The sequence below is a fragment of the Panicum virgatum genome, chromosome 2N (assembly GCF_016808335.1).
Source record: "Panicum virgatum strain AP13 chromosome 2N, P.virgatum_v5, whole genome shotgun sequence".
In the NCBI taxonomy this organism is placed as follows: domain Eukaryota; kingdom Viridiplantae; phylum Streptophyta; class Magnoliopsida; order Poales; family Poaceae; genus Panicum; species Panicum virgatum.
This window is the reverse complement of record NC_053146.1, coordinates 130,186-154,993: the sequence shown is the minus strand read 5'-3', so window position 1 is coordinate 154,993 and position 24,808 is coordinate 130,186. Positions and strand designations below refer to the sequence as shown.

The 24,808-nt window shown below is 45.8% G+C and overlaps 3 protein-coding genes across 3 annotated transcripts; 1 reads left to right on the top strand and 2 right to left on the bottom strand.

The window, feature by feature from the left end:
* Positions 1–484: 484 nt before the first annotated feature.
* LOC120659173 (golgin subfamily A member 8B-like) lies at positions 485–3,083 on the top strand. The gene is made up of 3 exons (XM_039937222.1): positions 485–881; positions 1,349–1,495; positions 1,581–3,083. The coding sequence occupies exons 1-3, from the start codon at positions 729–731 to the stop codon at positions 2,841–2,843; spliced, it is 1,563 nt and encodes a 520-aa protein (XP_039793156.1). The 5' UTR covers positions 485–728; the 3' UTR covers positions 2,844–3,083.
* Positions 2,828–9,000, bottom strand: LOC120659172 (potassium transporter 22-like). The gene is made up of 3 exons (XM_039937220.1): positions 8,382–9,000; positions 7,926–8,285; positions 2,828–4,959 (listed from the first exon to the last, which is right to left on the bottom strand). The coding sequence occupies exons 1-3, from the start codon at positions 8,818–8,820 to the stop codon at positions 3,101–3,103; spliced, it is 2,658 nt and encodes an 885-aa protein (XP_039793154.1). The 5' UTR covers positions 8,821–9,000; the 3' UTR covers positions 2,828–3,100.
* Positions 9,001–22,826: 13,826 nt separating this feature from the next.
* On the bottom strand, positions 22,827–24,052 carry LOC120659171 (transcriptional regulator SUPERMAN-like). Its single transcript, XM_039937219.1, has one exon. The coding sequence runs from the start codon at positions 23,908–23,910 to the stop codon at positions 23,056–23,058; it is 855 nt and encodes a 284-aa protein (XP_039793153.1). The 5' UTR covers positions 23,911–24,052; the 3' UTR covers positions 22,827–23,055.
* Between the last annotated feature and the right edge of the window lie 756 nt (positions 24,053–24,808).

The window sequence follows — 24,808 nt, the reverse complement described above, 5'->3', positions numbered from 1 at the left end:
CTGATGGCTAGAGACTGCTGCTGGAGTTGTGTAAGAAAAAAATACTATTGGCTGGAGCAGAACAGGGTGGAAGATAGTACAGTGGCATGAGCTGCATCGAGCCAAGGACCCAAATATTCGGTGTCTGCTTGCTTGTGGGTCCACCAAGCATATGTCGGTCCATGTCCATGTCCATCCACATTCCACAGGTTGCAGCACAGTGTTGTGCTTTGTTGCGTAGCCCATAGCTGCTAGCTCCTAATCACTCTCTTTATTTAGCTTGTCAGCCAACAAGCCGTAGTATTTTTCTCTCATATCAAATCAGCACCAACTACTAGCTAGCTGGTATTATTTTTTTCTCATAACAAATCAGCATCAGCTACGATACAGCCTAAATACTTACCAGTAGAAATGAAACTAGTAGTAGCAAGGCGAGAAGAAGAAGGAACTTATGTTTAAAGAAACAAGAAGAAGGAACGAGTGGACATGGTGAGAAAAGAGGATCTACTACTTGAGAATCTCAAGGAAAGAATAGCAAAGCCAGCGCGGACATCTCCTGAAATAGAAATAGGTAGCAGCTGTTTGGGTTGGCTGTTCCTGTTCCCCATGGCGATGACATGTCACATGCGCAGGCAGATCAGAAATGCTTCAAACCAACAACCACATCATCAGATTCATTGCATCATTAACAATAATAATAACTCGGCCCGGCCCGGCCGCCATCCTCCTCCCCTCCCGATGATCATCCCATGACCCTCTCCTCCTCCGCCATCCCTCGCCGGAGGAGGCGCAATGCCTCCGTCCCTGTCCCTGTCCCTGTCTCCGCCAGGGCCTTAGCCGCCGGGCTCTGGAGGCTGCGCCACGCACAGAGGATGAAGGCGGCCGGGGAACAGAACCAAGCGGTATGTATGTATGTTAATTGTGTTTGATGGATGATCCATTCCCATTCCCATTTCTTCTTGATGAAAAAGAATGAATGTTCTAGTCTGCATTCGATTGATTATTAGGCAGGCAAGGCATGATCTGCACTCGTGCTTGCGATTTCTTGTGCTTTGGACTGCTGCCTTTCTTTCTTCCTTCAGTTTGGATGCCTGGGTCAACCTCCTTGATTGAGATCAGGATCGTCGCTCTCCTCTCCTCTCCTCTCCTCTCTTCTCTTCTGAATGGCCCGCATGATCGCGTTGTGCCCAGGAAATAAAAAGAAGATGAAATTGGAGGCGTACCGGATTAGTAGTAATCCATTACAGTAGTTGTTTGTGGAGCCAGCCAGCCAGCCAGCCAGCCAACCAGGGATGATAGTAATAGATGTAAACTTGGTAGGTCCTGACATGGAGATTGATAATAAAGAAATGTTCTTCTCTGTTGTCAGCCGCCTAGCAAACTTGGTGAAGGAAGGAGGTGCCCTGCCAACAAGCGGCAGCACTTGGCTGCTGGAATTGCAACGGGAAGCCATTGCTGCCAATGTCGTTGCTCTAGGAAGAGGAACCACCACCACCACGGCGGCATCTTGGACAAGGTGAGTGCAGTGCATTGTGCAACTGCAATTCTGACCGACCGCATTGCCTAATACGGAGGAGTACTCTTACTCCATCATCAATCAGATCGACGCCTGCGTGGAGCCTTACGGTTCGTGTTCGTCGTCGACCATGGAGAAGGCCGCCAAATGGGCGTGGGCACCGTCTCCCCTGATGCTCCTCATGGAGGCCGAGCTGGAGAAGGCGCGAGGCCGCATCAGCGAGCTCGAGGAGGAGCGGCGCGCCATGGCCAAGAGGCTGGAGCGCTTCCTGCGGGACCTGGCCGAGGAGAAGGCGTCCTGGAAGGCCCGGGTGCGGGACAAGGCCCGGCGCGCCGTCGCCGCCCTCGAGGAGGAGCGGGCGCACCGGCGGCAGCTGGAGCAGGCCAACGCCAAGCTGATGCGCGAGCTGGCGGAGGCGAGGTCATCGGCCAAGCAGCAGGCGCAGAGCTACGAGATGGAGCGCAAGGCCCGCGAGCTCATGGAGGAGGCGTGCTCGGAGCTCACGCGGGAGGTGGAGGAGGACCAGGCGGAGGTGGAGCTGCTGCGCCGGGAGTGCCTGCGCATGCGGGAGGAGATGGAGGAGGAGCGCCGGATGCTGCAGATGGCGGAGGTCTGGCGCGAGGAGCGCGTGCAGATGAAGCTCTCCGACGCCAAGCTCGCGCTCGAGGCCAAGTACGCGCAGCTCAGCCACCTGCAGGCGGAGATGGAGGAGGCGTTCCTCCTGAGGCCGACGACACGCTTCATCAGCGATGCTGCGGCGGCGGCGAGCGCCGACGCCGCCGACTTCAGGCCTCGGCCCCGCGGCCGCGCCAGCAGCCAGCACGACGACGACGAGGTGGATGCGGATTCGGTGTTCGAGCACTTCCGCCGCAAGGAGAGGGAGAGCCAGAACCGCGCCGACGACAGCCCCGCCAGCGCGATGATGCAGTCGTCGGAGAGCCCGGCGACGGACCTCTTCCTGGCAAAGGTCGACGCCGCCAATGGGGGCAGCTCCTCCGCCGACATGGACTACGACGGAGGCAGGGACTCGTGCAGCTGGTTGGGGACCAGCGATCGCTCGGCTTCGGTGGCGGGCAACGGGAACAGCGGCGGCTTGGCGTCAGGCGCGGGCCGGCGGTCGTCGGTGGGGAAGAACACGGCGCTGATACGCAGGCTGTGGAGGTCGGCCATCGCCGACAGCAGGAAGAAGACTGCTGGTTCGTCGCCGTCTTCGGACAGCGTGACCCCACCTCCAGCAATGGCAGTGCAGCAGAGCAAGAGCAAGCAGAGCCTGAGGGAGAAGCTCATGGAGGCCAGGATGGACGATCACAAGCCTGTCCAGGCAGCCAGACACAAAACCAATATCTAGTCTAGTAGTATAAAGCCATTATTCGACCGGATCACATGCATCAATGTATGTATCTACCATACACACACACACACACACTCCTGTATTATATATAGTATTTCCTATCGATTATGGTGCTAGTCTTGTGTCCAATGTAAATTGTTCTTGACAGCATGGTGTGGTGTATACAGAGGCCTCAAACTGTAAAGTTACGTATAAACTGACCAATATAATGATAAATCTACTGTAAAGTCACATTCAGTAGAGGCAGCAGGCATTCAGATCTCGTATGTCATTCCGACCTTGAGCAGCTGCCCCTTTGGGATGGCGAGCATCTTCTCCCCCTGGCGGCAGTTGTTGCGCAGGAAGGCGTAGGCGTAGTTGACCATCACCTTGTTGAGCAGCGACGAGTGCGGCCGCGCCACCACCTCCGCCTCCCCGAGGATGTACACCACCCCCTTGTCCATCTCCCGCTCCAGGAACCGCTGCTCCTCCTCGATCCGCGCCATCTCCTCCAGGCTCATCTCCATCTTCGCCGCCGCCTGGAAGTGGACGCTCCCCATCCGCGACAGCTCCGAGAAGGACTCCGCCGGCGTCATCATCTCCTCCGCGAAGACGCCCGCTGGCCTGCTGCCGGCGCGCTGCAGCGGCTGCTCCGTGCACGACGCCGAGTGCAGGCCCAGCATCGTCGTCATCCTGGCCCGCGACTCCGTGTACGACGCCGACGGCCGCATCATCATCATGCTCATGTTGCCGCCGCCGGACCTCTTGCTGTCGCAGCGCGAGCTCGGGTAGCTCACCCTGGCGCCCGCCTGCTGGTGCTCCACGCCGTAGAGGTTCACGTCCCGGACGTAGTACTGGAGGCGCTCCACCAGGCTGCCCGCGAAGTCCCTCGCCTCCTCCAGCGGGTCCCGGTAGCCGTAGCGCGCCACGCACCGGAACACCCGGCCGCCGTCGCCCGCCGCCACCACCTGCCGGAACAGGAATCGCTCCGCCGCGTCCACGTGCGGCACGGGGAGGTGCTTCACCGACACGAAGAGCAGCACGGCGTGGACGGAGGGGATCTTCTCCACCAGGTGCGGGAACACCGGCGGGATGCCCTGCACCAGCTCCGTGTAGAAGAGCCCCACGCCGGGCGCGCGCACCAGGTCGCGCCGCGCCAGCAGCTCCCGCACGCTCTCGTGCGACACCGTGCGCTCCAGCTCGTACTCGTAGCGCCGGACGTGCACGTAGTGCCAGAGCACCATGACGCCCACGAGCGGCGCCGACATGGCCACGGGGATGTACCCGCCGTGCGCGAAGCGGTAGAGCACGGAGGACAGGTAGGCGGACTCGGCGGCTGCGAAGACGGCGAAGAAGAGCGCCACCCAGGCGGCGTTGACCCGCCACACGAGGAGCATCACCAGGGTGAGCAGCAGCGTCGTGATGAGCATCACCAGGATGACGCAGATGCCGTGCGCCTCGGCGATCACGGCCGTGGTCTTGGCGGCGAGCGTGACCACGCAGGCGGCGAGGGCCAGGAGCAGGTTCACCTCCGGGATGTAGACCTGGCCCTGGTACTGGCGCGAGGTGTGGAGGACCTTGACGCGCGGGAAGCAGCCCAGCGCCTGCGAGTGGGAGATGGTGGCGAAGGCGCACGAGATCATGGCCTGGCTGCCGATCACGGAGGCGGCGAGCGCGAGCACGAAGGTGGGCCAGAAGAGGGCCTCCGGCGTGGACTGGTAGAAGGTGCTGGCCACCTGGTCCGGGTAGCGCCGGAGGAAGGCGGCCTGGCCGATGTAGGCGAGGAGGACGGCGGGGACGAGGCCGAAGGCGAAGCTGAGCTGGATGGAGCGGACACTGAAGTAGCCGAGGTCGGCGAAGAGGGCCTCGGTGCCGGTGAAGCAGAGGAGGACGCCGCCGAGGGAGACCCAGCCGTCGCGGCCGTTGCGCCGGAAGTAGTCGGGGATGTACTTGGGGTTGAAGGCGCGGAGGACGCCGACGTCGTGGCGGAGGAGGTTGTAGACGCCCACGCCGCCGATGAGGAGGAGCCAGAGGAGGACGACGGGGGCAAAGAGGTAGCCCACCTTGTCGGTGCCGAAGCGCTGCACGGCGAAGAGCAGCACCAGGATGGCCACCGTGATCCACACGATCTGGTCTGCATGCACATAGAATTGTTTCAATTAGTTTATGGGTTAGCTGCTAGCTTGCGCTGTAGACATTCATCCTGAATGTTCAAAATCGAAACTTTTTGTTAATCTAAAATGAAGTTAGCTAGAACTGAAATAATGCATGCTGCATTGCATCTGAATCGAATTGAAATCACTGGAATCGATAAGTAGTGTCGTACGTCGTGGATGCTGATAGATGAAGAATAAATCTACATATGTAGATGATCAACAAGCGAAGCCATTCAAGGTGAATGCACTGCAGAGGGGTATGTTTAGAGGTGGTAATAAGGGAACAGGGTTACATATCTCTTCGTGATCTAACTTGATTTCTATATATCTTTAATTTAAAATTTTATAATATAAGAGTTCGATTTCTTTTCCGGTACTTAGATTATCTAGACTAAATTTTAAATCCTTTAACGATGTCCGCCGGACCAGATCACATCCTCCCAACAGTATAGTATTGCAGCGCATTGCGTGTAAAGTAAAGCATGCGGATGGACTTGCACATCACACGGACGGAGGAGTGCATGCGTGTTTCCGAGGGTTCATTCACACTGGCCGGTCTTTAGTACTATTCATATATAGCTGCTACCTCTACTGCTACTGCTAGCTAGGTACGTCCACTGTTGCCTTTAGCTGCTTTGCTTGAGGTTGAGAGGGCACTCATTCAGTCACCAGTGACTAATACTAATTAGCAAGAAGACCTGTAACTTAACAGTTGATAACACAATACATGAAAAGACAGTCTAGAGACTATACTGCATCACTTAGTAATCATCCCATTGCGATGTTGTTCTATTGAAAAAAAAGAATGATTAATTATTCATAATTTTGTATCCAGTAGTTATCCCTTAAATAATTTTTACATTGGACCCACTAATAATTAATATAAATATATATAATCAATCAACAGGTAATTTGAGGTGTGTGCACAACGCAACAAGCAATTTATCACAAGGATGCAGACTGCTTAACCAATTATTATTGGATCCATCGTCATCATCATCCACGTGAAGTTACTGGCCCATCCTAATAATATTGGCATTGAAATTAAGAGTGATCTTTGTTTTCGATCGATAGCTCTAGCTCTCAAAACCACAATACATCTAATGTAATAAATCTAAAATTACCATAAATTCACCATTCGAATAATATTGGCCCGATAAATTGACCATCAACCAATATGTAAAAAGATAATACATATGAAGTAGATTAATTGGCAACGAATATTGGTGTTTCTAGGTTTGTCCATCATAAATCATACTTAGGTCAGTCTCAGTGGGAGTTTCATAGAGAGTTTCATGCATTAAATTCTATATGCCACATTAGCATTTTTGATGATTTGGCATGATCATTATGAGGAGAGAGGAGAGGGAGTTTCATGGGATGAGAGGAGAGTTTCATCCCCATGAAACTCACCTGGCACGATTACCTAGTTCTCTGTTTTTAGAAACCGTGCAATGAAACTTGCACTGAGACTGGCCTTATAGGCATTAATTGTTTGTAAAAATCATTGTATACTACTACTACTAATAAAGAAAGTTCATCATGTCAAAATGTAAATACATGTAATAATGAACTTAGCATTACTCCCACTGAGACTGGCCTAAGTAGGTTAATTAAATAAAACAAAACACGGTGAGAGATTCATTCATTGGGATCGGACTACCGGCCACGTCATTGTCTGCACAACTTTATTAGAAAATATCAGTGTTCGATTTCCTCCTAAAATGAATGCGTTCACATTTTAGACCACCTCTAGCTAATTAAGGGCATATGCAACGGGGTGGCATCAGCTATATATAGATCTGGAAGAGGCAGGTGACACGTAGTATGATTTTATTTGATGAGGGAGAATGCATGAGAAACAAGAGATTAATATATAGACGTACGGTTAGTTTGAAGAGCGTGAGAGATGACCAACAACATTATTCGTAGACAATATTTTTCTCTCGTACTAAATCAGCATCAGCCACCAGCCAGCTAGCATGTATGCAGTAATTTTCTCTCACGCCCAAATCACGCTAATGCATGGCTGGATGATTGTAATATTTCATATAGGGAGAGCTCAACTTTAATTTAATAGATTCCACGTGTCAACTAGTCATGACAAGGTGTGTGTCTACACTCGAACGGGATATAACACATGCAGCGTGCGGTTTGCATGTTTAGACATCAACTTAACTATGGTTGTTTATTGGACTAGCTAGCTGGGAGTTTCATGCATGATTAATATAATGGTAGTGGAAAATTAATTTCCATGGATGGCGCGGCTGACCTGCTCTGAGCACAAGGTAGTAGCCCGACTGTCTCCATCACGTTCTATCATTATTTTTTTATAGTTAAGGGTTCATACAAGCATGTGGGCCCAAATCTCACTCCGTATTAGCAAAAGTAAGGCGAACGAGCGCTAGCTCGGCTAGTGGGAGTGCGGAAGCGAAAACCACCAGGTCGGGGGTTCGATTCCCGACTCGCACAGGAAAAAAACTCTCTCGCTTGTCCCACGTCCAAAGCACTGTGGAGCCCGGTCTAACTCACAAGACGACGGGCCCCCGTGTACGGGTGGGGTAGGGATTTTTTTGACCTGCTGTGAGAAGGTCATTCTACCTCTCAAACAATGCCGTGGGGTGGTCTCACCCCGCAGGTCAAGTTTTTTTTTATTAGCAAAAGTAAGGCCTGTCGTCGATGGCGTTAGCTATATATCGTCCGATCCGTCACTCACTCCTAATTAAGCTAGACGTACGACTGTGCATCGTGTTCGTATCGCCGTCGTCTGCCTGCTGCTGATGGAGTTGGCCATGGCCGGTACATACATATAATCTATCACATCAACCTAGCTTCTTCGTCTCTCCTCTATAAACTAGCAGAGCTAGCTAGGTAGGTGGATCATCAAGTGTATACACACACACACACATGTACGGAGGAAATTAATATTAACGTACGGACGTACCTGTTGTGAGGTTTGGCGCTTTCTCTTTGAGCCCCCCCACGGCTGAGAGCACGGAGATGGCCGGCGTGAGGCAGGCGTCGGTGATGACCATGGCCGTGGCCAGGACGGTGAGCAGGAAGAGCGAGATGCGCACGGGCTTGCTCGTCTCCAGCAGCTGCTTCACCCACTGCGCACGCTGCTCCCTCGGCGACGCCAGCTGCACGGTCCGCCGCCGCACGCTGCCACGGAGCGACGGCTTGGCCGCCAGCACGGCCTCGTCGTCGCCGTTGATGTGCATCAGCTCGTCCTCGGCCTGGTGGTTGGGCACAAGGCTCACCTTGGCGTGACGGGAGATGAGCGAGTAGAGCGCCAACGTACCGCCTGCCATGATCATGCTGATGGTTAGCTACACTGCTAGACTGTTACTGCCAGAAGCTGGGACTTTTGTTTGGTTGCTTAATTAATTAATTGGCATACCGTCCCCGTCGTCGTTTGCTCTGAGCGCGATGTAGACGTACTTGATGATGGTGAAGAGGAGGAAGCTGTAGATGATGAGCGAGAGCACGCCCAGGAGGTCGTCGGTGTGGCGGATGCCGCCGGTGAAGGTGCTCGAGTACACGTACAGCGGCGACGTCCCGATGTCGCCGTAGAGCACGCCCACGCACTGGAAGGCCAGACGCAGGGTCCGCGCCCACCCGTCCTGCTGCCCGTCGTGGTTCCCGCCGCCGGCCGCCCTCGTCGCATCCCTGTACAGAGAGTCCTGACGCGGCACCGTGGTCGGCGCCGCCGCCTCCAGCGCGCGCTCCAGGTCCGCCATGTCGTCGGAGCAGCAGCTGCTGGCCTGCGGCTTCTTCATCATCATCATCTCCAACAAGGTGCTGGTGGCGCCCGCCGGCTGGACCTGGACCTGGGCCATCGATCGATCGATCTCGACCTCCTGCTGCTACCTCTACCTAGCTAGCTATAAGCTAGCTATGTGGCCGGCCATGGATGAGCAAGATGCAGCTCCCTGCGGCCCTTTATATAAGCTAATTGCAAATGCAGCTAGACATGTGGCCGGCCGGCCGATCAGACGTCTCTAGCTATGCATCGATCACTGTCGTCGACTGGTGCGTGTGCGCGCGTGTGAACACACAAGCTAGCTAAGAGAGCTCCACGACCTAAATAATTAACTGGCTAGTAATAGTGCTGATGCTGGGCCAAGCTCGTGTCCATATATACTATATCGGGAAAAATACAATTATTTACACCCTCAAATGATTTTTAATCTCCAACTATAAAACTGGGTGATGGAGACATTCAACTGTCGAAACCGGACAAGTATGAACCTTACGGTGGATTTTATTCTATAAAATTAAAAATATATAAATTTCAATTAAAAAATTTATAAGTAATTTATTTTAAGTTATAACCACACTCTACTTCTTAATTATTTGGATATAATTTTTTATATTTCTAGCATTCATTTCCTTGTACTTATACCTATTTTTTTAATAAATAAGATTCAAATAGATCAATAATAGATAGGCTATATTTGTACAAAATTTGGTACATGTTTTTTTATTTACAATAAATTAGTTTTGATTTTTTTAATCTTATAGCCTTAATGGGGTGATGTTTCTTGCAAACGGTCACTAGCAAAGCCATCTATCAAAATGTGAACCCAACGCACAGATGATAGATTTGTCCACGCGCTTTGATTACTCTCCACCATATATGTATGCAATTGCATTATTCTGTTGTTAATTAATTTGAAGATGCTGGATGTGTCCTTGTCCTCGTATGTCCATCGGTTGGATCATCATATCTATGTATCTATCGATCTCTGATAGATGATATGAATATGAATATATGCTCGTCCTTATTTTCTACTCCATTCGTTTCAAATTGTAAGTCATTCTAATTTTATTGAAGAGTCAAACCATTTTAATATTTAACTAAAATTATATATAGAAAAGATTACAAGGATTTATAGCGCTAGATATATAAATGCAAAATAGCCAAAATCATCCCTGAACTATCAAGCTCGGCTCAATTTCGTCCCTCAGCTATCAAAAAGATCAATTTAGTTCCTGAACTACACAAATGAGTCTGTTTTCATCCTTATGCTGAGTTGGCACGTCACGGTGGACTGCCTCATCAGCGACGAGTCAGCTTAGGGTTGCATCTCGTAGTGAAATATCCAGTTTACCCCTGTACATCTCTCTTAGTGAAATATCCATTTACCCTGGACATCTCGGAGTGAATTATAACCATAATTTAGTTGTTCATTCAAAGTGATAGACCATGACAATGTTTAATGCAAATGATACATGTGCCATGAACTGGACACTTCAAACTACATGATACTCATTTGTCCAGAGGTAAAATGGATATTTTACTACAAGATACAACACTAAGTTGAGTCGTCACTGACGAGGCAGTCCACCATGGTGTGCCAACTCAGCATAAGGACGAAAACATATCCATTTGTATAGTTCAGGGATTAAATTGAATTTTTTTTATAATTGAGGGACGAAACTGAGCCGAGCTCAATAGTTCAGGGACGATTTTGGCTATTTTGCCATATATAAACTATGAAAGGATATTTAATGTTAGTACTTTATTGTATAAACTTGAGCAAACTTGAAATGTTTTGATTCTCCAAAAAAGTTAAAATAACTTACGATTTGAAAAGGTAGGAGTAGAATTCTGCATGCGGCTGGTTTCATCATCAGCCAGGCATTTGACGAAGGACTCATTGGCCCTGTCTGGGATTGCGTTCAGAGATTGCATACTGTTGTAGTGAAAGTGAAAGAGAGAATGAGATGAATGATTGATCCCATTGATTGATGGTTTAGACCACTCTTTTTATATGTACAAGGGGGGAAAAGGTGTCTACTCCCGAAGGGACATGCCCCTTCAGGAGTGACCCTTTCATGTAATTAGTAACCACTTAGTGACATCCTAATGATATCATTAATCTAATTAATAAAGTAATTATAGAATTGATCACTAGTCTATTTGCTTCACAACACTCCCCCTTGATCAATTTGTCCTTCTTGTTGTCTTGTAATCAATTTGATTTTCTTGTGGTCTTGTAATCAATCGAAAAACTCCTTGAAAACTCTATGGAAAAAATCAGGAGATGTATATATATGTCATGAGAAAAACTCCTTAAACCCTTTTGGGATAATTAGGAGAAATATGATATGACATATATGTGTTGGTATTCCATTAAAACTCCTTTAAAACCCAATGGGAAAAATATAAGGAGAAAATGATATGGAATATCATTGATTGTAAACTTATATAAGGAAAAACCTCTAAAGAAAAACTCATAAGTAAGTTTGAATGTATTATGATCTGTGGATCATATCTGAACTAATTCTCCCCCAAAACCCAATGGGAAAAATATGAGAAGAAATAATATCTTGAATATCTTCTTAAAAACTCTGGTTAGAAAATAGAAGATATGATATATGTAATATACTCGAATATCCCTTTAAAAACCCCGGTGGGGAAAATTAGGGATATGACATAAAATATTGCCTCATTAAAAACCTATATATGAGAAAAATCTTGATAGGAAAAACTCATTTAGGAAAAGAGTATAATTATATAATCTGATGATTATGGTTGGTTGTATAGGTTATGATTCAAAGATAATCTCCCCCTGAGCCTTGAAAATCTCATAGTTTGGTTTGCAAGGTTTCTATTTCCCCATAAAATAGTTTAGGAGCTATGTATTTCATTATATTGCCCATTATATGGCATGCATTATTTCGTACAAATGCAAGTATAATTATCTTTATAGATAGTTATTGGTTTTATGATTGAACCAATGCCACATAACTGTTGTATGTGGTTGATCATTCTGTGAAGCCATATGTATTCACGTGAAACTTCATATAGTGTAATTATTTCAGAATGATTTGTGGATATAGCTACAAGTGTCGATTTTGATGACTTCCAAGATGTAGTTGTTCCACCGTCTAGCGTTATGGGGATTAGACATCTAGCTAGCGTCAGTGTAACCAACAACGGTTTGTCTTAGCTAAAGCTAAGATCAATTGTGCCTTGGAATATCTGAAGATATTCTTAATTCACGTCCAATGGCATTTTGTTGGAGCTGTGCTATGTCTGAGCTAGTAAATTTACAAGCTCCATTATCATTTATACATAATGTTAAATGATTCGATGAATCATAATTTAATCATTCATAGAAGTCATACACTGATGTGATGCTTCAGAATGATAGATCAAAGATTTTCATTAGAATCTATTTGATGATTCATATGAAACTTTAGTATTTTGGTATTAGTTTATATTTTGACAAAATAGGGATTAGTTAGCCAGTATTTCAATATCCCACTTTTGATCGTGTTCTGATTTGATAGTAACAAATCAAGATCTTTTATGCCATTTAGATATCTGTGGATATTTGATTTGACTGCGACCTGTATGGCATTGTTGGAGTTGCACTATTTTGAGCGAGCAAGGTATCTACAAAAGCAATATCGGGCCTCTCCTGTGCGCCGTGGCTACCACGCCTCTTGGCCCTGGCCGCCGCCTGGCGCTGTAAAGCCGCGGCCGAGCCACGCCTCGGGCCGCCCCCTATGCACCGTGTGCGCAGGCCTTGAAGATTGGCGGGCGAGGAGGCCGTGTACATCGAAGCGTCGTTGTCGTGGCCCATGATGCGGACGAGGGTGTCGTGAGCACCATTGCGTTGGTCGGCGAGGAAGGAGAAGCGGGCGCCATTTCGGGTGCCCCCGATATCGTTGATGCGGTCGTTCCAGCGGTGAAAGAGGAGTTGATGGGGCAGCCATCCGTGGTCGAGGGGCCAGCCTGAGGGCCGAAGCCGGTGGTGCTGTTCTGGTGTCTGAGGGTGTCGATCCGGGTGGAGGAGGAGCACATGCCGAGGACGCCACTGCAAGTCCCATTGCTGCGCCGCCAGCGGCAGGCATATAGTGCCGCTTTCCATGGTTGAAGGGCCAACCACGCCTAAATCGGCCATGGAGATGGAGTTCTGCAGGAGAAGTGGCAGGCCTTGTTGCGGAAGCAGAGGTCAGGGTGGCGTGCAATCCAGTTCCGGTGACCCTGTAGCGGGAGAACGAGGAAAACGTCGTCCATGGTAAAGAAAACTAAGGTGAGAAGGGTCCATTCTTACTCGTTGAATCCTCGTGGTGTAGTTTCTGTTCTCGGTGAGATGGCTGACTGTTGGAAATATGCCCTAGAGACAATCATATTTCTTTGTATTCATGATTAATTAAGTGTTCCTTGAATATTCATGGATGACAACTTGTATTGATTAATGCTTATGTGAAGTATATGTGAAACTCTTTACTTGTATAAATATTCTAAAGTGTTCCTAGTCGGAGTTCATGTGGGGACACACATGAATATTAGACTTGCACATGTATTAGTTGATTGACTACATTTCACAAGTCATGGACATGTGGATGTCAAACTAATAATGTGGTCTCATGTGAGACATGAGACTGAAATGACCCAACACGAGATGATGACTTTTCATTACACAATATGTACGCTGTGTCCTAAGACCTAAGATCGTCGTATGTACTCAAAATGTGAATCGACTTACTTAGGAGCCATCAAACGCTACACCGTAACTGGGTAGTTATAAAGGTGGCTTTCGGATCTGTCAAGAAGCATGCTGTGAGACATAGTCGGTCAAGATGGGATTTGCCCCTCTCTACAAGAGAGAGATATCTCTGGGCCCCTCAAGTGATTCGGATCAGGAAATGCATGGTCATGCTGGGGTTAAGAGTTAACCAAGGATTCCGAATCACAGGATCGAGAAAGAGTGGTCGGCTTCAAGCTAGACCATATATCGTGAGGCAAAGGGAACAACATGTATAAGATTGTGACGGCTCGATAGATATGATTCGCGTGTGCATAGGAGTTGACACATCTTGTTAGAGACCGCTATCAACTATTGGCGAGTAGGAGTACTCGGGCCATGTCTATTCGCGCGTGAGCCCATAGGGTCACACACTTAAGGGCCAGAAGCCTAATGAGGATGAGATCTATATTAGAATGGGTTTTGATGCACTAATGGGCCTCGAGAGGCCCGGAGGGTTGGACCCTTGGTGAGGCCCAAGGCAGCTCACCTAAGGGGCGCCCAAGGTGGGGCCCATTAAGGCCCACCTAGGGGGGCGCCCCCGGGGCTATATAAGCAAGGGGAAGGGGGGGTGCGCCACATCTCAACCCTATCCCCCTTTGCTGGCCGCCGCCCTCTCTTTCGTGCATCAAGCCCTAGTTGTTCTCGCGGATCTAGCAATCCGGAGTGCGAAGCTTCTTCCCATACGTGTGGACTTCGTAGAGGTGCTGCGCTTGCTGCACAAGGACGAGCCGTTCGTGAGGAGGTTCACGCAACTGCACTGCCGGCTTCCATCTGCACTACACTGACGCGCTACTGAAGTTCCGCAACCACGCGTCTAGTGGTAATCCCGTGATCTATAACTGCAGCAATCCTGGTTTATGGGGTAGAAAATTTTGTTTTTGCTACCCTATATTCCTACACTGATCTCTCAAGGCCTACCTCTGTTCTTGCCATGTAGGTTCAGAGGATGGCCTTTGCATTCATTGCAAGATTCTCATCAAGTTTCATGGAGGCTAAAGTCGGCGAGTTCCAGGAAGGGTGAGGCCCTCTAGCCTGTGTTGCCTTTGTGCGCTCAGTAGTGAGATGAGTGTCTGATAACGTGTTGTAGTGAAACTGAAAGAGAGAATGGAATGAATGATTGATCCCATTGATTGAAGGTTTAGACCACTCCTTTTATATGTACAAGGGGGGAAAATGTGTCTACTCCTGAAGGGACATGCCCCTTCGGGAGTGACCCTTTCATGTAATTAGTGACCACTTAGTGACATCCTTTTTTTTTGGAAAAGTGAAATTGTATTGATTTCAAGCACAATACATCAAGGTGATAAATCATCTTGAAATTTTTCCAACCTTTGCATAACCAGCACACAACCTAAAAGAGTTTGACAAATAATCTTCGACAGTAATTACTGTCAATCCTAAGACTAGACTGCCACCCATGTGCCCCGGCAAAAAAATCCTTGGCCACATATTCCAAGAAATGAGATGCCGCTACAAGTTTGTCCTACAAGGTATGCTTCTGAAGGATAGCCCACGAACAAAGCCAGTGCGTAGTTGAGTAGATAACCTGCAAAAATGAATATTTTTTGTTATCAAACACCACATTATTTCTGCATAGCCAAACAGACCAACACAATGCTGCCTCACCCAGAAGTACTAGTGGCTTATATTCTTTAGTAATTTCATTGAGCCAGCTCCCAAACATACTAGGCATATTATGAGGTTTTGGTATTCCCCAGGCCGCATAGACTGAAGCCCATACCATTCTCGTGAATCGGCAGTCAAAAAACAGATATTGTATCATTTCATTTTCATGACAGAAACAACACTGTTGGTTCTCCTACCAATTTCGTTTTGCAAGATTGTCCTTTGTAAGAATAATGCCTCGTCTAAGATACTAGAGGAATATTTTTATCTTGAGTGGGGCTTTTAATTTCCATATTCTCTTATTTAGGTTAGGAGTGTTCTGATTGATTAATCCCAAATAATGTGATTTTACCTAAAAAAACGCATGTCTAGTCTAAGTTCCATTTGAAGCCATCCCTTTCTTGGCTTAGATCGATAGTTGATAGACGTGAGACAAGATTGTTCCACATCATCAACTTATTGCCAATTACATCTCTACGCCAGGAGAGATTCGGGATTTGTGTACGTAGTACATCAGGCACCGTATCCTGCTTCTTCCTGACTATGTTATAAAGTTGTGGGTATTAATCCCGTAAAGGACTATTTCCTAACCAAGTGTCTTCCAAGAATCTTACTTGAGACCCATATTTTATTATGAAAGTTCCGAATCTTAAAAAAATCTCATTTTACCTTTATCAGGCTAGTCCAAAAATGTGAATCTCCGCTTTTCCATTGGACCTGTACCAACAATTTAGACCCTAGGTATTTATTGCGTAAGATCTGCTGCCATGTATCGTCTGTTGTTAACAGGCAGTATAGCCACTTACTGAGCAAAGCTATATTTTTTAATTCCAAACTGCGAATCCCTAGTCCCCATTGATCCTTAGGTTGACACAGGATGTCCCACTTTGCTAGCCGATACTTTTTTTATGCTCGTCACTTTGCCAAAAAAATCTAGATCGAAAATAATTCAACTTTTTACGAACCCCTTTTGGTATTTCGAAGAAAGACATCACGTACATGGGCAAGCTGCTAAGAACAAAATTAATGAGTGTTAAAGGACCTCTAGTTGAAAGGTTTTTAACTTTCCAACTACTAAGGCGTTTTTCAAACCGTTCTTGGATCTTCAGCCAATTGCTATTAGACAATTTTTTATAATGAATCGGAATACCTAAGTTTCGGATTGGGAAATATCTTGTGTTACAACCAAAAAGTTTTATGTACTAACTTTCGTAATTCTTTGCCTCTCCAAAGCAGAAAATTTCACTCTTATGGAAATTAATTTTAAGGCCCGATAGCTGCTCAAAAACACAAAGAATAGTCTTCGTGTTATGAGCTTGCTCCAGGTTATGGTCCATATATAAAGAGGATTGTATCATCAGCATATTATAGTATTGATAGTCCATCATCTACCAAATGGGGCACCACACCACTCAGCGAACCCTCTGCTTTTGCTGTCTTTATGAAAAGTGTGAGCATATCGGCTACTATATTAAAAAAGATGGGTGAGAATGGATCTCCTTGCCTAAGTACTTTCTTTGTTTGAAAATATGGGCCCACCTCATCGTTGATATTTATTGCTACACTTCTGCCTGAGATGAAAGACTTAATCCACTCAATCCACTTGTGTGAAAAGCCTTTCAACTGAAGCGTCTGAATCAAGAAGTTCCACCTAACTTTATCATAGGCCTTTTCAAAATCTATTTTGAAAATTACCCCACTCTGATTCTTGCGATGCAATTTGTGAACCGTCTCATGCAAGATCACAACTCCTTCTAAAATGTTTCGGCCACGCATAAAAGCCATCTGTGAAGGGCTAATTATATTCTCTGCGATAGAGTTGACACGGATTGTCTCCACTTTCGTGAAGATTTTGAAACTCACATTCAAGAGGCAGATCGACCTGTATTGCTGGATTTTACTGGCTTCTTGTGTTTTTGGTAATAACGTTCTAACATCAAAATTTATACTGAAGAGAGAAATATCACCCTTGTGCAGATCATGGAACATTTGCATGAGATCCCCTTTGATGACATCCCAAAACTTAGTGACATCCTAATGATATTATTAATCTAATTAGTGGAAGCTAGCCCAAAACTTAGTGGAAGCTATGCAAACCAAAACAAGGGCCCATGAGCCCAGCCCTTTGAAAGGAATGCTCAACATTTATAAGCTAGCCCATCACTGCCTTAGACCGCCAGCCAGGCCACTTGTACGTTAACATCAGCTAGCCCAACACTTTGGCATTTGGCATTTGCATAAAAAGTCCCAGGTTGCATGCCAAAAAAAAATTGTATGTTAACATCGGTCAAAATTCGGCGGGTGTGGCGCGTTTGCAGATTGTGCGACTCTGACGACCCAAGCTAATAAGGGATACATACCCTTCACTATTATAATATATACAAAATACTAATTCAAAGTAGACATTCATGTGTGTGTCACACTGTAATAAACATGGTCTCATTTAAGCCATTTTGAGTGATTTTGATGATCGAGTAACAACGCAATCAATGGGACTAACGAGTTTGCGAGATCATATTTGTAGGATTCTTTAGGTACCTTGGATGGGGTCCAAAACATATCCGAGACGTCCAACTCACCGTCGAGACGTTCAAACCATCGTCGAGACACTCTAGTCACAGTGAAAAAGTAGAGACTACTGCGACGAGTTGGACAAGTGCAAGTCAGAAAACAGATATTGCAGAAAACTCAGAAGGGAACGGAATATGCGACAGGCTGTCGGACTATCCGATACCCCCACCGTCGGACTATCCGACCCATTAGGACCGGAATAATTCTGATAGGTTCAGAACTCAGTTGAATAACTTCTTCAGGACCATATGGTCCGATGCACCCAAAGATGCACCGTCGGACTAATCGTCGGATCAACGTCCAGAGCGCATGTCAAGGGCGCAGCAGAAGAGCCTTCAGCACCGGTTGACCCGACGTGCCGTCGAAGCATGGCGTCGGAGTAATGATGTCAACGCTGTCAGTTGGATGTCTTCAGCACCAGATGATCCGACGCCCCGTCGGATTAATGCATCGGACTAATTGCATCAGCATAAGCACTTTTCAGTTGCAACGGCTACAGTTTGGTCTCAAAGAAACCGGATGATCCGACACCCCCTCGTCGGATGAGCCGACGCCTATGCAGAAAAAAAGATAACGGCTACAAATGACTAGCTCGACTTGGTGGGCTATTTAAGCGCCTCACCCCAGCCCATTTTGAAGTTGCTGAAGTTCAGAGAAGTGCTACACACATTGAAGAACATCTCCAAGCCATCCATAGAGCAAATTGATCACATCCTTAGGTCTAGCTCAACTTTGTGAGTGAGAGTGCTAGGCTAGCTCAAGTTTGAGTGTGAGAGCAAGGTTGTGTGCCTTGAGTGTTGTTCTTGAGAGCTGCTCAAGCTTGTACTCGGTGTGTCGGCCATCCTTGGAGTCTTGGTGGCTCGCCGGCAACGTCAACAACCCTCCGTCTTGGTGTGGAGCGGCGTCGACACTCTTTGTGCGGGGGACGTGGAGACCCCCACCCTTCTTGGTGAAACTCTTTAGTGGAAAGCGGGATCAAGGTGACCGTGATTGTGTTCACGGAAGAGAATTGATTGACGAAAGCGATACTCTTTGTGAGTGCTTCAACAACGTGGATGTAAGTGTGCCTTTGTGTCTAACCGAACTATGGGATAAATTCTCGTGTCAAAGAGTTTGCTTCCTCTCATCCCTCCTTTAAGCTTCCGCATTTACATATTGCAATCTTTATGTGCCTTTAATTACTTTCATAGAGTAGTATCTTGATAGGATTGGCTATAGGTTGCAAAATTTGTTTTGGGATGAGGTTTTCACACTAGTAGAACACTAGTTGCACATCTAGATAGTATGTCTTAGTTTAATTTATGTGCATATTAGTTGGAGCTTGAGGTTAAAATTTTTAGTTTGTCTAATTCATCTCCTCCCTCTCTTAGGTTACAAGCATCCTATTCCTTTCACACACCATGCATGCATGTAGATCGACCACAGCACAGATATGTATATATGTAGGAAGCTATGCATATTCCAATGCTTGACATCAGTCAAGCTAAGGTTTCGATCGACTAAACAAACGTCAAGTACACATGGGGGTGTGTGATGGAAAAGGATGAAATTAATTATGAATACGGGCGGACAAACATATAGATTAATTAGTAGCTAAAGTATATCACGACATGATAGGTAAGAAAATATATATCTACATGCCATTATTATGTTAGAATGTGAAGAAAAATATGTGTGTATATGTGTAGGAGACGGTGCAAAAAGAAAAAAAAACTTTATTATTAGTTACAAACCCCTACATTTATTCATGAGTTTCTAACATTTTAAAAAACTAGCCATTTTTTATATATTTCTTAAACATGCAGATAGAAGAGATGCACATCATTGTGTTAAACAGAAATAATGATGTCTGACTATTACAATATGTCATCACGGCCATCCCTTTAGGACCAACGGCCATGTATATATCCCTCCCTAATAATCCCCCAATCCTATTATTCCAGCAATCTTCTTCTCTAATTGATCCGTCAGCAAAGATCAATTGTGTGCAGGACAAGTTCGTCAGTGAACTTCTGAAAATGGAGGGGGGGGGGGGGCAGTGGCGGAGCCAGCGGGGTGCTGGGAGTGCTCCAGCCCCCTACTTTTCAACCATGAGAATCAAGAGGAGGAAAAGGAAAATCAACCATGAATCAAGAGGAGGAAGATAAAAATGAGGAAGAAGAAGAGAGGTGGAAGGTAGAAGAAGAGCCCCTCCTCCCAATCCAAATTCTAGATCCGCCACTAGGGGCGGGGTCAGCAGTACGTTCCGTCTTTTTTACTGTACTAGCTAATTATATGTATTGAAGGAGAGATACATAATAACGTGTACCCATAGCACGTAGAGAATCGAACAAATAGAGTACCTGCAATATACATATTGTGTGCCCCCTCCCCATATGCGATATCCGTCGTCTAATAAAATATAACTAAAAAGTAGGCACTAGGGGTTTACCTAACCGATATGAAAGAACAAGGGAATGACACACACATATACATACGCACGTACATACAGCATACACTGATCATGAGCTCAATGATAGTACGTTGTGTGCGCATGGATGTCATCAGCTTGCCGATGAATCAATACTCCCCATCAATCAACAAAGTCCACTCGATCTCCTACCACTGTCACTCGTATTATTTTTATATATAGCAAGTTGTTTATTCAACAAAATCCAAGCGCATATATTTTTATATATTTGGAATTCTTCACTTGATACTATAATAAAGTAAGCTAAACAGAGTTGTAGGTAAATAACCCTAGTAGTGAGGAGATTTTATTTTTGGAGCACGCATATACTAAAAAATAGGCACTAGGGGTTTACCTAACCAATATGAAAGAACAAGGGAATGACACACACATACACATATATATGTACATACGCACGTACATACAACATACACTGATCATGGGTTCAATGATAGTATTCGCTCTGTTCAGCTAGCTTGTCAGCTAGCTAGCTAGCCAGCAGTGTTTTTCTCTCACACAAAATCAGTTTCAGCCAGCAGCCAACCAGCTGTATTTTTCTCTTACAACAAATCAACACTATAGCTACCAGCCACGAGCGATACCTATTGTGTGCGCATGGATGTCATCGACTACCGATGAATCTCTTCCCCATCAATCAACAAAGTCCACTCGATCTCCTACCACTGTCACTCATATTATTTTTATATATAGCAAGTTATTTATTCAACAAAATCCAAGCGCGTATAGTTTTATATATTTGGAATTCTTCACTTGACGCTATAATAAAGTAAGCTAATTCAAGAGAATTGTAGGTACATAATCCTAGTAGTGAGGAAATTTTATTTTTGGAGCACGCATATATATACTAGCTACAAGCCTACATACAATTAATGCAGGATTAATTCAGTTAATTGTATGTAGTAGAGCTAGCTAAATCTAAGTAGCTAGTGCGCACTACAGATCCAATGCTAGAGTATATGCATGTGAATGCAATATGCATGATGGTAATAAATAAGGTTCAGAGCAGATAGCTAGTAGTGAGACAGAGGCATGCATGCTTATATTATGCACTGCTTGCAGAGGCGACAGAGATGCATCATGTATCACAAGGGGCCTGGCCTAATCTCACCCACCCCCAATATATGCCACTGACACATTCCAGCACAGCTCAGAATACTCATATATAGACACGTACTGTCATGCATGGTACAATACAGACAAGGAGCCCCCACTGCATCTTTGCAGTTGCACGGATCGATATGATTCCTCTCTCTCTCTCTCTCTCCCTCTCTCTCTCTCTCCAGGCCAAGACAATGGTGGCATGCAGTGCAGCAGCCTCATATACACACACACACACACACACACACACACACACACACACACACATCATCATCATCATCAACACTCAATCGATCGGTTATTCCCTCTGTCTCTACTGATCAATGAAATGTACAATAATGTATGCATGGGTCAAGGGCAGCGACAAATTAAAAGTAGCATTCGATCAAAAGCCATAAAACAGAACACATGATAACTGAAAAGGAGAGAAGATATATGTATAGCAAAAATGTATAATATATGTGCATACATTAGTAAGTATAAAAGTACAAAATGTACTGCCAATAACAAAAAGTGTGTGTGTATGCATCCACCTTAATTTGTAGCAATCTGTATAATCTTGGTATGTATGATATAATAAAGGAGAAACATTATGTATTCCTTGCAGTGCCCTTGCTCCATAGGGACGATATAGAGCAAAAGACAAGAACAGATGACCATTTGCCCTGTCTACTGTCTGCTTGTGATCTGAGCTAGAATAAGAAGCAACCTTAGGCATTTAGCTTGCTTATGGTTGAAGGCAAGAGAAATCAAGCTAGGACCAGCAGACACAAATGCCCAAAATAAGGTCGATTCTGAGGCAAACATGTACCCAGCAAATTATTTGTTAGCTACCACCGGTATATATGAATGAGACGATCGTCTATCTAATCAACCATAATATATATACCTTATGACAATTACTAAGCTGGACTCCGGAAGAAACTATATATGAGTTTCGCTTTTATTATATTGTTAGAAGAAGTATTAGGAAAAATGATGTGGTGAAGAAATAAGACATATATATTATGTATATACATATATTACTGGACAAGTAAGATGAGGAATTAATCAAGTTGCCCGGCCTATACTTGTTATATACTTCGTTCAAATTTTAATTAATTAGTAATCTTTTGTAAGGGTAGACAAACTAAAGCAAGACTCTCGATGTTTCTTTGCTCCTATCATAGCATTGTTCTTATTCCTTTAAAAAATAATGATATTAAGTATAACTATTGACAAAAACCTGAGCACGTATATGTTATCAAGAACAAAAGGCAACATAAAAACCCAGTGATCATCAATGAATATCAATCAAATAATTAGAAAATCATGTACAAAATGAACCACAGGGAAGAAACACATATATAGAACAAATTAAAAAGGTTAGTTCACAATTTAAGATCAAATCAAGTCGAGCTATTATGAGATCAGAAACATGTAGTATCATTTTTTCAAGGGGATTATATATAGTTTATATAGTATCATTTTGACAATTAACATACAAGCTTTTACAACAAGAACTTTAGCCAAAGGCACATCGACTTGGATAAAATCGAAAACATCTCGGGCAGACGATGACTGAAGAAACATAGAGACAAATTAATGGAGAAAGCTAAGAGAGGGGAAAGAGCATACATACAATTGGAAAGTCCTCATCGATAACGAAGGATCTAGTATATGATTCAGTTGTGCATGCACAAACTCGATCCCCATAGCGAGGAGGAGATAGAATGATGATATATAGATGAAACTGCAGCAGGGAAGAAATTATCTATTCATCACGCTACTTTAGGAATGCTACTTCCAAGCCTGAGCTCCAGATCCACTTCTTGCCGGCCTGCAAGATGAAGTGATGATGAATTGGGGCTAGGTCTGATAATTACTTGTGGTACCTTTGCATCATGTTCAACTCCTTTGGATGACCGCAGGAAGAAGAGCGGGAGCAGCGCCTCTGGCTGCTGATGGACCACTCGCCTTCTTCGCTTCCTCCTCCTTTCCGCCACAATCTCCTCCTCCTCCTCATCATCATCATCGATTTCTAGAGCTTGTTTGCTGCCCGCAGTCGCTGCAGGTACGGAGATGACTACCTTGTTCGTGCTCTCCTTGATTATGGTTGATAGGAATGAAGGAGAAGTAGTAGTGCTAATCACAGCCCCCTCCTTATTGCAACTTTGGTGATCACTGAAAGTAGATTTAGGGCCAGAGATTAATACTGCCTGCTGCTTGGGCCTGAACAAGGGAGATTCCGGCTGCGGTTGCAGCTGAAGCTGGTGATCCGCAGGAGGAGAGGCAATCGACGACTGTTGCTTCTGTGCGTCCTGGATGACTTCATGGTCCGGCGAGGCGCACTGCCGGAGGCGAGCCCGGTCGCGGCGGTGCACGTTCATGTGGCCGCCAAGGGCCTGCGCGGACCTGAACTCCCGGCGGCAGAAGGTGCAGGTGTAGGATCGCGGCGGCCACACGCAGCCGCCGAGGTGCCCCGCCGCGTCCTGGGCGAACGCCAGCTCCTCCCATGACGGCTCGCCGGCATGCGCCGGCGGTGGCCAGGACCTGAGGCCGCTGCTAGTGGCCGCAGCGGTGGCGGTCCTGCTTGCGCCCAGCATAGCCCAGTAGTACTTGGCCATTTGCTCCATTGCTGCTGCGTTGGGGGCTGCTAGCTAGCTGATAGATGGGTGGTGCTGGTAGACCGTAGAAGACTACTGCTGCTGCTGCTGCTGCGACTAGTAGTCGACGAGGATGTCGATCTGTAGAGCATGCCAAGTTGGATCGATCGGAGAAGCAAGCAGGCTGGTGGGTTTTTGTTGTTTTTGCCAATGGTCGTCCATCACTACCATATGTGATGATGATGTGACACAACATATATACAAATACTACTTGGCTACCCTCTATATATATATATGTGTGTACATACATACATACATACATACATACATACATACATACATACATACATACATACATACATACATACATACATACATGCTTTTGTGAGTAGCATATGTATTAGCATCTTTCTCCGAAGAATGAAGAAGTGAATCTAATTAATGCATGCAGGGTAGCTGCTAGCCTAATTAGTGTACTATTAGAAGAAGAAGCTAAGTGGCCCGTAGATGATCGATCGAGAGAACCGAGCAAATCTTCTCCATCGTTATAAATTCTACCGAGGCTAGCTAGCTTATTATTAATTTGTACGTTTGCTTAGGCGTTCGTGGGTGCGCCTATATAGTTTTGTTTTGTTGCTGATTTCAATTCAGGAGAAGGGAGGGGCGTTGCGTTGCCTCTTGCATTGATGCACCGTGCAGTGGCCAAGTTTTTCTACACTCAACGTATAGCTACTCTCATCATCACCAGTATACCACCATGTGTATTCTACATATTTATATATCACTTTGAATATGTTTATACACTAATTATAAGATACTTCACTTATATATATGGGAAAATTTACAAAAGCATCTCTATTTTTTAAATATACACACCACTAGACCGGCTAAAATCCTACATCGATGATAGCCACATGCAAGCAATTTC

Coding starts and splice junctions, on each gene's coding strand:
- LOC120659173 (XM_039937222.1), top strand. CDS start 729: ATGACCCTCTCCTCCTCCGCCATCCCTCGCCGGAGGAGGCGCAATGCC. Junction 882..1,348: donor CCGGGGAACAGAACCAAGCG/GTATGTATGTAT, acceptor CTCTGTTGTCAG/CCGCCTAGCAAACTTGGTGA. Junction 1,496..1,580: donor ACGGCGGCATCTTGGACAAG/GTGAGTGCAGTG, acceptor ATCATCAATCAG/ATCGACGCCTGCGTGGAGCC.
- LOC120659172 (XM_039937220.1), bottom strand. CDS start 8,820: ATGGCCCAGGTCCAGGTCCAGCCGGCGGGCGCCACCAGCACCTTGTTG. Junction 8,286..8,381: donor AGCAAACGACGACGGGGACG/GTATGCCAATTA, acceptor TGATCATGGCAG/GCGGTACGTTGGCGCTCTAC. Junction 4,960..7,925: donor AGCGCCAAACCTCACAACAG/GTACGTCCGTAC, acceptor ATGTGCATGCAG/ACCAGATCGTGTGGATCACG.
- LOC120659171 (XM_039937219.1), bottom strand. CDS start 23,910: ATGGAGCAAATGGCCAAGTACTACTGGGCTATGCTGGGCGCAAGCAGG.